Source organism: Zalophus californianus, chromosome 6, assembly GCF_009762305.2.
Source record: "Zalophus californianus isolate mZalCal1 chromosome 6, mZalCal1.pri.v2, whole genome shotgun sequence".
Lineage (NCBI taxonomy): Eukaryota > Metazoa > Chordata > Mammalia > Carnivora > Otariidae > Zalophus > Zalophus californianus.
Window position 1 is genome coordinate 86,290,822 of NC_045600.1, and position 15,747 is coordinate 86,306,568.

The 15,747-nt window shown below is 39.7% G+C and overlaps 1 protein-coding gene across 3 annotated transcripts in view; it reads right to left on the reverse strand.

The window, feature by feature from the left end:
* The window catches only part of SPG11 (SPG11 vesicle trafficking associated, spatacsin), an 82,091-nt gene extending 68,579 nt beyond the window's left edge, over positions 1–13,512 (reverse strand). For 2 of the 3 annotated variants that reach the window (XR_003515691.1, XM_027570147.1), the window contains exons 1-7: positions 13,245–13,498; positions 10,347–10,531; positions 9,132–9,356; positions 7,521–7,722; positions 3,169–3,306; positions 2,539–2,987; positions 1,331–1,476 (exon numbers count right to left, since the gene is read on the reverse strand). Coding sequence is in view for 2 of the 3 variants with exons in the window: in XM_027570147.1 (XP_027425948.1) it covers positions 1,331–1,476; positions 2,539–2,987; positions 3,169–3,306; positions 7,521–7,722; positions 9,132–9,356; positions 10,347–10,531; positions 13,245–13,498 (1,599 nt within the window). In the remaining variant the exon portion in view is untranslated. Of the gene's footprint in view, positions 1–1,330; positions 1,477–2,538; positions 2,988–3,168; positions 3,307–7,520; positions 7,723–9,131; positions 9,357–10,346; positions 10,532–13,244 lie in introns of all 3 variants that reach the window. The other variant, XM_027570146.2, reaches the window with a different exon arrangement.
* Positions 13,513–15,747: the final 2,235 nt, after the last annotated feature.

Consider the following 15,747-nt stretch of genomic DNA (forward strand, 5'->3'; position numbering starts at 1 on the left):
GCTAAGTGAAAGAAGCCAGTCACAAGAGGCTACATATTTTATACTTCCATTTATATGAAATGTCCAGAATTGGCAAATCCAGAGCCAGAAAGTATATTAGCATTTGGGACTTAGAGGCCACAAGAAATGTTAAATGACTGTTAATGAGTACAGAGTTTCTTTTTAGAGTAATGAAAATGTTCTGGAATTAGATAGTGGTGATAGCTGTACAAGCCTAAATACACTAAAAACCACTGGACTGTATACTTAGGTGGGTGAATTTTATGGTATGTGAATATTTAAAAAAAAGTTTTTTTTTTTTTTAGATTTATTTGACAGAGAGAGACACAGCAAGAGAGGGAACACAAGCAGGGGGAGTGGGAGAGGGAGAAGCTTACCCGTGGAGCAGGGAGCCCAATGCGGGGCTCCATCCCAGGACCCTGGGATCATGACCTGAGCCGAAGGTAGACAACTAACGACTGAGCCACCCAGGCGCCCCTATTTTTTTTTAAATATTTTATTTATTGATTTGAGAGCGAGAGCACAAGCACAGGGAGCTGCAGAGGGAGAGGGAAAAGCAGGCTCCCCACTGAGTGGAGAGCCGGGCACAGGGCTCGATCCAAGGACTCTGGGGTCATGACCTAAGCTGAAGGTAGAAGCTTAACCGACTAAGCCACCCAGGTGCCCCAAATTAATTTTAATAAAGTTGTCATTAAAAATACAGATTTGCACATAACATCATTAACTTTCAGTTTTTGACCTTTCAAGGGGCTGTGTGGTATAGAGAAAAGTACCCTGTCTTTGATTCTAGCTTCAGCTCTTATTGGTAATGCTATGGGGCACTCACTCAACCATTCTGAGCCTAAGGTTTTTCATCTGTCAAATGAAATGAATAAAAACACTATCCAACCCATCTCATGTGGTTATTTTAAGACAAAACTAGATAATGCATCTAAGAGTGTGGACTATAAAATGCTATACAAATTCAGGTTATGTTGCTTCTACAGCTGGAGATAAGAGTAAGGGGCACAGGTAGAAATAAAAGATCACTCTTGTTCATGCTTTCCATAACTTGTAAGTCTTACCAGCTTACTGCTGCCTCCATTCCTTGCAACTTCTTCTTTCTTAGTGTTCATTGTAATTTTATATCTTTTAAGGCCCAAAAGGGTAAACTGCAAAAGGGTAAACTAAGCACAATTCGGGTAATGAAATAACCAGAACTAAGCAAATGGATGGGTAAAGACTATGGTCCTTTTTGCTGCTAGGTTAAATTAATTCTCCCAAATCTTCAAAGAAGAGTATCTGACAGAAAATAATCAAGCAAAGTCATACAGACATTTAATTTTGTTACCTCCAGCGCATGTATGGGGATTGAGCACCTCTCCCAACCATTGAGATGGCAAAGAGAGTCCACAATGCTGGCACTTCCATGGATCATTAGTCTATTTAAAAATTCCTCCTGAGTCAATCCAAACAAAATCAGAGAGAGTCCATTTTCTGCAGGGAAAATAAAAGTTACCTTAAATAACTTATGAGGACTTAGGTTTTAGGATTATAACATGAATTAATTTCTAATTACTTAATACTCCAGTGCTGTAATTACAAATATATTTATTGGATACCAGGTACTACTATGACCATAGTTAATTTGATTTTTTAATGTTTTTAAAGAGGAGTTTTATTTTTTAAACACAGACCACAAGGTACATTCTAGTAAGAACAATGCATCCTATCAAACAGGACTAAATCTCACTTTTCTACTTTCTATTATCCTGCATAATCAATGCCTGAATCTTAAACTATTTACAGAGATGTTACATTTCTGATTTACTAAGATAAAGCAAAGAGCATGCTCTTGACACAAAGAAATACATAATTATGCAAATTTGGGTATTAAAGAAGAGACACATAGTTCCATCATATCATCCAATAGCTTTATAGGAGGTTACAGCATGAATGCTGAATGAATATATATCCGAAATACCAAACTTAAATGTCTACAGGGCCAAACAGGTGGTGAGACAAGTGCAAGAAAAACCTAACAAGAAAATGGCCCATCTAAAAGAACTGAAATTCAGCTCCAACCCATAAATTACTATGCAGGAATGCTGGCCTAGTGTTGTCAGATCTTACAGTTTTTCAATAACAGCAGGAAATCCTCTAACTTTATGTGTTTATAATAAATAAAGTCGTCTTTAAAAAGCTTAGATCGTGCAAGCCAAACCAAATAGATCTGTGGTTCACTGATGGCCCATAAGCAGCCAGCTTGCAACTTTTGCTTGCACAGACGAGTCAAGTGAAGATTCCCTGGATTAAAACCAACCTTTATTACTCTTAAGACTTTCTCTTAGTATCTGAGCTGAGCATTTAGCAGAGCAAAATTAACCTTAATTAAAAATAAAATATATGAGACAACAGTACCAAGAGTAATACCAAATTTCCCCAGTGAAAGACTACCACTTAGAGGAGAGAGTAGGCACTAACATCCCCAGAGCAGAAATAAAATAGGTTTAACAAGCACACCTCTCAGCAATTCAACCTGATACAAGACATTCTCACCTGTCAAAACAAGGCACAGCTGCTGGTCTCCGCTAGTGTCTATAGGAATACACTTTCCGTCAAGGGAGAAACACTGCATACGCTGGGTCTCCATATCCCAAAGGACAATGGTGCAGCCCATCCTTTCCACTGCCCAAGTAAACAGTGCACTGAATCCTGTCACAGACATACAGGTAAGCTCAACATGTTCCTCTTGTTCACTAATGTTCATGATTTTCCATGATCTCCCTGGGTCACTGGTGTTGGCATGATCCTTCTGTGGAAACTTATAGTGGTTGTGCATTATGTGCTGTGGAATGAAGGCCCAGCCTGGCACACTGGTACTGTGGTTACCAGATTCAGGGGATTCCAAATGCAAAATATTCTGGAACCATGGAGCACAATAGGAAACCTCCAGTTTGGAGCTCTTTATTGTTTCATTCAATGATGATAGCTGGGCTTTCCACGACCTGGAAGATAGGGTAGAACTCACATCTGTTACAGTGAAAGGCACTAAATAAAACACTAATCAGGAAGAAGATGCATTTAAAAAAAAAAAAAAGTGTCTACTTCTGTAAATCCCTTTAGTAAAAAGGTCCCAAAAAAAAAAAAAATGGAAATAAAGTAAATCCAAAAAGGGGGTTTCTGTACCTATCAACTTGAAAGGAAAACTTGGTCAGTTTCATGTTGTAGTCAGAATTAACAGGATCATCTTCATCTATCCCCTTAGGGCCTTCAATAGGAATGTCTTCTGGAGTTCTTTCACATAGTAGGTGTCCTGGGTGTTGCCTACATTTTAAAATGATAGCCATGGTCAACAATGATGATCAAATCCAAATCTGTGTTACTATTGCTCCTGTTAAAAATTGAGGGGAGGGGGTGTCACACAGAAGGAACAGTATAGACAGTAAGTTTCTGTGAACAGGACTCCTCATCTCCATTGCTTATAGCAGAATGACATATAAGAATCTGACCCATTTATAACTGTGTGGTAATGAATTGTTGGTAGTGTTCATTTCATGATACATACATATACTGAATCATTATATTATACACCTGAAACAAATATAATGTATGTCAATTATATCTCAATTAAGAAAAAAGAATTTGACACTTGTGGGCAGTTAGCTTTACGAAGAGATAAGAGCACTTATTGTCTACTATATCACAGATGTGATAAAAACTTTAAACTAGTGGCACCTGGGTGGCTCAGTCATTAAGCGTCTGCCTTCAGCTCAGGTCATGATCCCAGGGTCCTGGGATCGAGCCCCGCATCGGGCTCCCTGCTCGATGGAAAGCCTCCTTCTCCCTCTCCCACTGCCCCTGCTTGTATTCCCTCTCTCGCTGTCTCTTTCTCTGTCAAATAAATAAATAAAATCTTTAAAAAAAAAAAACCAAAAACAAACTTTAAGCCTTTCAACAACCCTATGAGGAAAATATATCCCCATTTTATAGATAAGGAAACAAAGGCTTAGAGGAACAGTGGGACTGGATTTGAACCAGGTCAATGTGACCGTAAGTCCAGGTTTTTAACTGCTCACAATGCTGTCACCACAAAGTAAGATTTAGGCTGAGACCAGGGGAATGCATAAGAACTAGAAAGACAAAATACAAGTGCAGGTGTACGTTTAAGAGTATATGCAGAAAGAGGGCTGTCACATTTAAGAAACACAAGGAAGGCAAAGGTGGCTAAAGCATAGGGAATGAGAAGCAAGGGGGTGTGAGATGAGGCTGGAGAGCCTGGCAGGAGACAGACGGTGCAGGGCTTTATGGGCTATTAAGGATTTAGTTTCATCTTGGTGGGGGGAAGCTAAATAAAGGTTTTAAGTAGAAAAGCAATATGATCAGATACAGAAGAGTAGCTGGGGGAGAAAGAGAGGCATTTAAACACCCTGAGCACTTCAATTATTATTAACCCTTTCAACAATTTGAAGGTAGTATGTTAACATACATCTATCAAGGAGATGACCTAAAGAAGTCAGAGAAGGCAGGGTGACAGTGAGAGAAGAGGACGCGCGAAGACGGTCGTTCCCCATCCTCCCAAAGGAAAGGTGGATACCCTGTCCCCAGACTTTTCTGGCTATTTCTCTGATAAGCTATCCGTTTTAACAACATCACTCTGGCTATTGTACAGAGCATGACGCTGAGAGGGTTAAGAGCAGACATCAGGAGACCAATTAGGAGCTGTTACCTTACCTTAGTTCAGATAGTGATGACAGTGGCATGGATGAGAGTGATAACAGAGGACTTAAGTGGACAGATTCAAGAAACATTTAGGATGCAGAGTGACTAGGACCTGGTGATTCACTAGATATGGATCTAAATAAAAGAGGTTTGAGATATAAAAAAGAAAGGAAATGGAAGAGTCCTTTAAAGAAGGAAGAAATAGGATCCAGAGCACAGAGGGATGGGCCTTCATAGAAGGAGGGGAATCCACTGAAATACAAGGGAAGATGAGGAGATAGGTAGAGGAAAGTGAGTTTGCGACTTAATGTGAGAAACTGAGGGAGCTCTGGTTAGACCGATTCTACTTCCTTTATAAAGTAGGGGGCATAGTCACCCATGAAGATTTGGGGGTAAAGAGAAGAGTAGAGACCTAAGGAAAATAGAGGTTTAAAAACATTGTTGTAAAGAAAGGGCTCATGAAAAATCATAAAATTTCCAGTTAATACTCAGAGACCAGTTGAAGGTAGCGAAAGTCAACTTATAGTGCTATCAATTTTCCTTTGTGGTTTTCTCACAAGGGCCTGGTTGCTTGCATGCAGGGACAGAGAAGGCAGAGTGAGGGGAAAAAAAAAAAAAAAGATTTTGTCAGACCAAGTGCTACCATAGGGCAGGAGCAAGAGTTTAGGGTGCGTGCAAAAAAGGGACTGAAATGAGGGTCAGAATTCATGCTGGAAAGGGAGGGATGTGGGCTGGAAAGGGGCTAGAGAGTGGAAGGTCAACTGACTGGAAATTCCAATGATGTCAGACAACAACAAGAGTGGGGGTACTTGAGTAAGTGACGTGGAAGGTTTGGGAAGTTGTGGTGAGATGTGTAGAATAGCGATGTGGGGGCAGAACAGTTTCAAACAATGACAAAACCAGGGTAAGAGTATGGGAGCGGTCAGCTAAAGTAAACTAGTAGAAAAAGTCAGTGACAATGAACTGAAAGAACAAACCTAAGTTTAGCTTCTCAAGGAGCTTACAAACTCTGTAGGAAACATGAAAAAATGAGAGAATACAAGGCTATACAATTAAGTACCAAACTGTAATTCAAAGCAAAAGTGCTATAGAAGTTCAAAGAGAAATATAAAATGAGTATAAAATTACAAGTGGAAGGGGTTTTAGTAAGAAAAGGCCTCATGAGAGAGGTAGATCTTAGAGGATAAAATGAAAAGGAGAGACTAACATTCTGTATCAGGGGGAAAAAAGAGCTAGAACCAGGAGTGAAGAAAGAGAAACACACTTTTAAACTTCAGAGCACACTTAGAAAATAAAATATGCAGTCAACTCCCGAGAAATCATATTAAAGAGCATTCATGTAAATATAGAGATTACTCTTTTAGTTGGGCAGGACAGATCCCTAAATTTATTGTGAATAAAACACTAGCTTTGACTGATGTTAAAGTAGCTGAGTTTAATGCAATTTGTTCAAAGGAATGTGCCTAATGCTCTCTTCAGAGCTCTCTTGAAGTGTTACCAAAATATCCAAAGGAATGGAACCCTACACTCAAGGATCAGGGAGGCTGAGTAGGCTTCCTCCCTCCTCACCTATCAAATTATTTTCCAAGGTAGATGATTAGGAGATAACTCTGTATACACAGGGTATGTTTTAGTCGGTAAAAAATGGTCTACTGATAAACAAGCACATGATCTCAGAATGTGCTGATCATCCCTGCTTAAAGTTTTTTTCTTTAAAGCATTAAAGATTAAAAAAAAAGCATTAAGCCACTTAAAAAAAAAATCACAGTGGTAAGAAATTCTGGTAGGTATGTGAAGATGAATTTGTCATCTCTTATGATCCAAACAATACGCAATAAAAGCCATCAAAGTGCATTACCAACTACTCAAGGATTTGTTTATCTCATTCATATCACGTTAGGACCAGAAATCCTAATGGTTTTGAATGGCCCTAACTACCGAAAGTCATAAATGTGGACTAGCCTACTTTTAGATAGGGTGCAATGTGCAGGCTGGGGTGTGTACTTATATCGCTCATATCATACCTCTCTCAAACATTTTAAAATCAGAAGTCACTAGAATATCTAAATCAAAAACACAAAGAAGCATTCAATCTTTACTAATATAGATAGCCACAAGTGTGGGTCCTTCAAGGGAAACACCTGAGGAAATCCTCAGCTGGACAAAGCTAGCTTAGTATCTTATCAAAGTCCTTCAAGAGAAAAGTAATCCCTGAGGCTGCCAGAACCCCAAGCCACATAAGAAGCAATTCTAACACAGGGTAAATCCCTTTTTCTTCTACTCTAATAAAGCGCAAAAAGTGGGTAAATAATGTATTAATAGCCACCTGTGCTATTATGCATTATGTACTTGATTATTTTCAAAACTAAACATGAGGGGCGCCTGGGTGGCTCAGTTGTTAAGCATCTGCCTTCGGCTCAGTTCATGATCCCAGGGTCCTGGGATCGAGCCCTGCATTGGGCTCCCTGCTCAGCGGGAAGCCTGCTTCTCCCTCTCCCACTCCCCCTGCTTGTGTTCCCCTCTCTCGCTGTGTCACTCTCCGTCAAATAAATAAAGTCTTTAAAAATAAATAAAACGTGATAATATAATCCATAGATAACATATACAAATCAAAATCACAACTTCAATATACATTAATAAAAAGATAGCCAATGGTCATTTGCACAATTTTACAGTAACAACCTCACTAGGTAGTAGCTAAAACACGATCTAGCTGCATAGAGAAATAAAACTGGTTTAAAAAAAAGCTAACAAGTACATTTTTCACCTTACAGTTTTAATTATTTACCTAGAATTGGAGACTGCAGTAATTTACATACCTGAAATACAAATCGAAGTTAAGAGCGATTGCAGAGTTGGAGGAGCTGACAACCACTACAACATCTAGGTCTTGAGACACTTTCAGCGAAGTAAAGGAAGAAATCTTGGCTGGCTCCTGTCGTTGCTCATTACACCTATCTTCCTGGGCAAGTGCTAAATCCACATGAGCTACATGTGTACCGTCCACTGTGTCAAAGATGTCTTTGAGTTAGAGTTAAAGAAAATGCCAGTCTTAAGTATGCCTCACTACTTCAAGCACAGGATGGGAGGGACCTTATAAACTTCATGGCTGCAAACTTGCAGGGATAGTAACAAAAGGAATAGCGGACACCGAGGCAGCCCTCATCACAGTAATCAGAGGACCATGGAGCTGGTGGCCCAATAAACCTGACAGAGAGCTCATTCAGCAATACTTGCTGAAAATCCATTCATTCGGTGCCGGGCCTTAAATGATACCTTGCTAATATTTTCCGCTAGTGTTCTACAACAGTGCTGTCCAAGAGAAATAGAATGTAAACCATATTTGTCATTGTAATTGTCTAGTAGCCTGATTAAATAAGTAAAAAAACCAGTAAATCTAATTTTAGTAATACATTTTATTTAACCCTATATATCCAAAATATTACCATCTCAACATGTAATTGATATGAAAAATTGAGATATTTTACAACCTTTTTTTCATATAAATGTTCAATATTTGGTATTTTACGCTTGTAGCAAATCTCAGTTTAGACACTAAATATTCACTGGAAATACCTGATCTGTATTTAAACTTTGTAAAATTCGCATTTGAGAACTTAAATATACTTAAAAGTTCTCCAATAATTGAAGCAAGTATCAGCTTTTCAATTTGTAATTAAGTAAAATTGAGAATTCCATTCCTCAATCACTGTAGCCAACTTCAAGTGCTCAACAGCCATAGAAGCCTAGTGCCTACCACAGCACTGTTCTATAACCTAGCAACAAAGATGAAGTTAATGCAACATTTTATGACATTTTTACAAAAGAAATTTTAATTAAGGCTATTTTATATCTACAGTAGAAAAACCATCCCTTGAATTCAGAAATAGAAGTTCCAAAATCACGTAAGGGGTCATTTTCCAAGTCTTTAGAACAATTTTGCTAATGATCTATGGATCTGCTAGAGACAAAAAAACTGTATTTCCAAAACCAAATTTAAAATGGTTAAGCAAATCCTATGATTCACTAATATGATGGAATCATTAGAGATAGGTGGATTACATTTATACATGAACATATCACATTATAAGCAGTCCTTGAAATCCTTTCTGGAGCAAGCACATAGGAGATATTTAACAAGCATGTTTTGAATAAATGGGTAAAACAGAGCATAATTTAGAAAGAACACAAGCTGGATCATTATAGGACTATGAAAAAACATGTACATGTTAGAAAATATTTCAACAGAATATAAAGCAACATTGGTGAGTATGTTAAGTTCATGAAGATCTTTTTCCCTGGAAAGTTTTACTGAAAAACTAACCATTTCTACCTATATACCAGTCCCTAAAACTAAAAGCCTAAAAAAAGGCTCATCCTTCTAGGTAGTCTCCTCCCCTACATATCCCCATCTTTGTTGCCAAGGATACAGATCCAGCCTAAACTACTCAAAACAAAAAGAATTCCTCTGCAGAGCTGTGTGTCAATAATCCTGTCCGCTGCCTGCGCAGGCAAGGGTAACGTGAAACAGCTGAGTACTCTGATCTCAGCATCTCTTTCAGGAAATACAAGGTGTAGGACAATACATTTGTTGATGAACAATAGTGATTTGTTATTGTGAAATGACAGAATTCTCAAAGATAATAAGGAAGCACCTAGGAAAGAAAAGATTATTTCAAACTCACTGGTCATAATTTTACAGTTGATAACTTTGATTTTGTAAACATAACACAAGCAGGTGAAACAAGAAACACCACTTTGTCCCACTCTAGGCAGTTATTGCTCAAACCCACCTAAGGAAGTGATTACTGGTAGGTAGGTAAGAGGATGAATAAAGATAGCCTACAATGTCTTTTTTCATTCTGTTTATGGCCAGAGTCTGATAGCACACCAGAAGATTCGAGGAGGAAAAAAAAACAACCCTACTTATCCTGGGAACCCCACAAGAACAATCAGATTTTTTTAAAAGAAAAAGATGGGGAAAAAAAAAAAAAAGAAGGCGGGTGCCTGGTGGGCTCAGTTGGATGAGCATGCGACTCTTGATCTTGGGGTTGTGAGTTTGAGCCCCACTTTGGGTGTAGAGATTACTTAAAAATAAAAAATCTGAAAAAGAAAAAAAAAATGAACCTTAAAATCAAGGGTGTCAAGTATGCTACTGCCTTAAATAGAGAAGTCTGAGTACTTTGATTTCTGTTTCCCTGCAGCCCTCAGCATGGGTAACCAGTCTAGATCAGCACTATCCAATAGAAATATTGTCAGCCACAAACACAAACACAATGAAGTTTTAAATTTTCTAGTAGCTGCACTGAGAAAAGAAACAGGTGAAACTAATTTTTACATATTATTTACCCTATTACATCCAAAATATCATTTCAACATGTAATTAATACAAAAACCATTAACGAGATTTTTTTTATACTAAGCCTTCAAAATCTAGTATGTATTTGACACTTAGAGGACATCTTAATTCGCATTAACCACATTTCAAATGCTCAACAGCCCCATGTGACTAGTGGCTACTGTATTGGACAAGGCAAATTTCCCTCCCTGATTTCATCTCTATAAGATCTTTTCCTGGAATATCTAAGATTACATAGTAACGTCACAGACTTAAACATGCTGAAAGACCACCTGTAAATACTTACTGATATTTTGATCTTCAATGAGCTTTTGCAATGTCTCCTCGCTACAGCTATACAAAATGGTTGCATCACATCTTCCATCTTTCAAATTAAATTCATAGATAAACAGTTCATAATTTTCACTAAGAGCAAGCAGTTTGGGCTTGTCTGTTGGTGAGCTGCTGTTACAAGAATCCTCCCATACAAAGCTAAGGAAAAAGTGTAGATTATTATATTCTATTATCCACAATGTTTACCCACAACAGTGAGGTCGGAAGGGCAGAAGGAGTAAAAAGCAATTCTTTAGGCCACATGGTAGTAGCATTAATCCCACAACCCAATTTAAGGGAATGTAAATTGCTCTGGGACGTCCCCCCTCATTCCCCCGAGCCCCCTTTAAGCCAACAATATAGGAGTGAGGGATGAAAAGAGAGCATGGAGCAATAAATGATGGCTGCGTTTATTCCTTCATCTTAAATCCTGATGAAACGTTTAAAGGAATGGTCATAAGTATCAACAACCAAATATGTATATTATTTACAAGAGGTGGTACTCACAATTAACAAAATAGGTTTTCCTAACTTAAATGCTTTCAATGACTTTTAAAAAGTGACTATTTGTATTTATAGACTATGAAGACTCCAAGATGCTATATTATGGAATAGTTCTATCCAACAGAACTCTTCATGATGATGGAAGTGCTCTATACATCTGCGCTGTCTAATATAGTAACCAACAGCCACATGTGGCTACTGAACACCTGAAATGTGAATAGTGCAATTGAGGAAAAATGCAAAATTTATTAAGTCACATGTTGGTAATGGCTACCGTGCTGGACAGCTCACTTACAAAATTATTAAAGCAGTATAATGTCAACACACAAACAATGGCTAAGAATGGTGGAAAGAGACTAAAGAATGATGCTATAGCTTCAAATTAAATTACATTTAAAAAATTTTTAAAAGGGGGGCACCTGGGTGGCTCAATTGGTTAAGTGATCAATTCTTGATTTCAGCCCAGGTCATGATCTCAGGGTCATGGGATTGGGCTCCTTACTAAGAGGAGTCTGCTTGAAATTTCTCTCCCTTTCCCTCTGCCCTTCCCCCCCACACACACACACGTGCCCACATGCAAGCACTGTCTTCTCTAAAAGAAATCTTTAAAAATTTAAAAATTAAAAAAAAGTGAAAGGGCCCAATTCTGAAAACAATACAATGGAATGAGAGGAGTCTACCATGCTGATAAAGTTTCATCTTTAAAAAAAGCTGTTTTCTACAGAATAAATTTTGTATCTAAAAAAATCAGACTTGGTGCTCTAATGTACTTAAAGAAAAAGACTGACATACTTTATATTTCTATCTTTATACCTAAACTGATGACTTTTCATGAACATCCAATTCCTGTTTACAGTGAACATCTGGAAAACAATCTGAATGTCGATTATGGAAAAGATTAAACACATTAAGGCATATTTAAAAGGCAGAATACAGTTACACCATTGACATCATTAGCATATGGACCCATAACATGAAAAAACAGGAAATTTTCAATAAAAATAACTATAGAATGTACAGTTGATTCCAACATATATAAAAAGAACTGTTTACTTTGAGATAAGTAAACCCTGAATACTGTAAATTTGTCCTTATTTTTACCCCATGAAGTACTTGAATTTAAATCCAATTCAAATAGAAAGTCCTTCTTGACCCTCCTTCAATCTACTAATTTCATGCAGTAGCTTATGGATGCCCTCATTACTTCATGTGTGTGTCTTCTTTTAAATTCTCAAACACTTAAAGAGTTCTCCTTTTCTCTGCCTCATTCCTTTCTTTTCAGGACTGTGTCCACAGGTACTTAACACGGTAATAAACCGGAACACAGGAATAAACTGATTTCCGCTATGGAGAGATTCTTCCTCCTAGCATCTAGAGATCAGAAGTAAAAGAATACAAACGCCCAATCGATTAAAGCACTGGCTTATTTAACAAACAAATCTCTATTGTCAGGCACTGTTACAGAACCTGGCGACTCCAAGCTAAGACACATCTTAACTAAATGTTTTAGGAAATGGTTTCTGAACGTTTTCTATTAAAAAGAGCCCAGGGGTGCTGGCTGGCTCAGTTGGGAGAGCAAACCCCACTTTACCTTCGGGTTGTGAGTTGAGCCCCATGTTGGGTGTAGAGATTACTTAAATAAATAAAACTTTAAGAGAGAGAGAGCCCAAAGACTCAGAGGGCACTCTCAAACTTCATGACATAAACTCCAACTCCTGGACGGAGAGTTACAGAAGTGGAAAGTTAATACATGATTATAATTGTTTTTTTCTGTCTTCCCAAATCCTGCAAGCTCCACATATGTCTTACTAAACTTTTTAGAGACTGCTCCTATGTAACAGTTCGCGTGTAATAAATATTCGTTGAGTGAATAAATGAGTGGGCAAACTAGAATCTATCCTTGAAGAAGGCGGCGGGGGCGGCGCGCGCGGGGGGCGGGGAGGGGGAGGAAGTCGCTGTTTCAGGCACAAGAAAAAGGTATCAGGATGATTCAAATTAGAGATGATCCCCAGCTGCTAACTTTAAGGGATTTAACTGAAAGAAGAAAATGGGCAAGGTGCACAGCGCAGTAACGATTAATTAACTTATGTTGAATTAATGAAAGAACCCCTACGTTGGGACCTGCTCCGGGTTCGCTGTGGCCCGCAGAGGAGTTGGAGGCCTTTTCCGCGCCCCGGGAACGGGGAAGAGAGGGTGGGGCTGCAAAGCGAGGAAAAGGTTCCGAGAGGGCACCCGGATCGTCTCTGAGGTGTTTCCCGCGGCTGTCATTCCTCTCCCGCCACCTCCACGCCTGAAGGAGAGCACTGGGGCCAGCCGAGCTAAGGCTCGGGACTCCTCTGACACTGCCCAGCCCCCCCGCAGCACTTACTGCCGAAAGGGGCCAGTGAGGCAGCAGGTACCCCCGCTCCGGCCGCCTGGCGCCAAGGAAAGCACTTGCAGGCTGCCTGCAGCTGTTAGGCTCCCCACAACCTCCTGCTCTCTGTGCAACTGCGCCCGGGATCCCAGCCGCCCCGTTGCCTCCACAGGGACCGGCACCAACAGCATAGGTAGAACCCGCTCCATGTCTTTAGCGCTGCGGGTGCCGCGGCCAGCAGCTCCTCCCGCGGCCTTTTCTGCAGCCATTTTGATTCGGCCATTTCTTCCGGTCACCTGAGCGCAGCTGCGCTCTGGGCATGCGCAGTGGAGCCCACCCTGTCGCCGCCTCGTGACTCTCCCCGGGACAGCTGAGCTGTCTCGCCCGATTGCGTTCCTGGTCTGTGGACGCTGGTGTCAATTGCTCCAGCAAAGCTACATCTGCCTTTGCTTCAAGCCTTTTTACTTAACTACCTTGAAAGAGTTAAGGGCCAAATTTAGCGGCCTCAGGCACGCTGTAGCAGTTTTACTCACTCCCTAGCATTGCCCTCTGCTTTCTTAGTCTAAATGCTTCCGCTCTATTGGAACCGGTTCCTGCCTCTCTCTTTTTGCTTTTCCTAGTGTGCTGTTATTTTCGTTTACAGGTCCACATGGTACCATGTCTTTGGTAGTGTGGACCGATCCATCATACAAGGTTGACCTGAATGTTGAAGTCAAATAATATCCCTTGTAAAGGGCAGGGAAACAGGGTAGTTAAGGGGTGGTATGGGTAGAGTTCCCGTTTCATTACTAGGCTTCTCAAGGAATTATGATCCAAGGTCTTAAGCAGAGCTGGAGAGGAGCAGAGGGGGTGAGGAAAGAAGAGGAGTGGAGGAGGAATTTAGGCAGTTCTCCTAATAAACATCAGTATCTTTCTTAACACATTCTTTTCCACAATCAGCTGGGGTCACACAGGTGACCAACAGGCCAACCCCTCCACTTGTCCTTTGATTCACATCCTCTTGTTATGAGACTTTGTAAAATTTTTTCTCCTGCTTTTCTTTCTCTCCCTTTACTGGGGTGCTTTATCATGTGAACATGCTGTAATGTCACGCTCAAAAGAAATTCTCCCTCAACCTACCCCAACCACTACCGTCAAATTTTACTTCCCCTTTAGAAAATTTTTACTTCTTTTTTAACGCCCCGCCCCCAGCCCCCTTAGACATTGCCGATGGGCTGGATAAAGATGGTGACTGTCAACTCTTACTTCCAGGACTTATTCTAAATTGCTCTGCTTTCCCTCACCCCTGCTTCTCAATTCTTGCCTGAGCTGATGGAATAAACCTTTGAACATTTTTCTCTGCTTTTCTCCCTTGTTCCTCTAACAAGCAGCAGTCAGAATGATCTTCTAAAAATGAAATCACATTACATCCCCGTTTAAAATTCTGACTTCCCATTAGTTAGAATCCCGATTTTTAAATCATGGCTTATAGATCTAAACCCAATTTACCTCTCTCCAACCTCAATACCCTTCCACCTTATCTGTGTACTTCAGCCACACTTGCCTTCTTTCTGTTCCTGAAATATATTAAGTTCATTCTCATGTGGCACCTTTGTGCTCACTAGTGCCTCTACAGGGAGTACTTTCAGCTTAATTGTAACTGCTATTGACAGGCCTTCCTGGACCATTATACTCCAGTCACTCCCCCCCCCCAGTTTTGTTTCCACCAGGATATTTATCACCACTTGATCTTTTCCATCAGTCCCTGTCTAGCCAGAATGTAAGCTTCAGAAGAACAGGGAGTTTTCACTGCTCACTGTTACCCTACCACCTAAAACGGTGCCAGGTTCCTAAAAGGGACTCCAGGGATTGATGAATACATGACCTTGTTTGTCAACTTAAACCAAACATTTCATATCCCAAGGGGGATATTTATAGCCAACCCTATTAGCTTAGCTACTCTCTTTATAAAAAAAGATCAGCAGTGAAGAAATTTCCAAAGTCATACTTTTGTTAGACATAACAAGGCCTTGTCCCTTTTATTAAGGCATTTTTGGGGCATTCACACATAAGAAAATGACTTTCACTATACCTCCTAACTTATGACAAGTTTCAACACATCATTTTATTATCTCTTTAATTATACCTTATTATGTCATGCTGTTTTAGGCATATCTTCAGGTTTTAAGGAGAACATAAGAAAATGTTTTGGGTGAAATCTTCCAATATATCAAGGCATAAGAAGTGTCCTCAGACTCTCTAGATCCCTGTAGACCTAGCCCATACAGCTAGTGTCTGATGATTAAACTTTTCCCACATATACATATTTCAGAACTGGATCAGTAGACCCAAGCAAGCCTACAAAGAACAGATTTTTAACTGCAAACAAGTCTATTTTCTAAAGTATTTGTGTGACTTGATTACTATCTGACCCTTTCCAGCAGCTGGTAAATTCTGAGGACAGAAGTGACTTTCCTGTTGCTCATGCTTTTGTCTTAGATTAGTTGTCCCTCAAATATTTCTTGAATTAACAATTAAC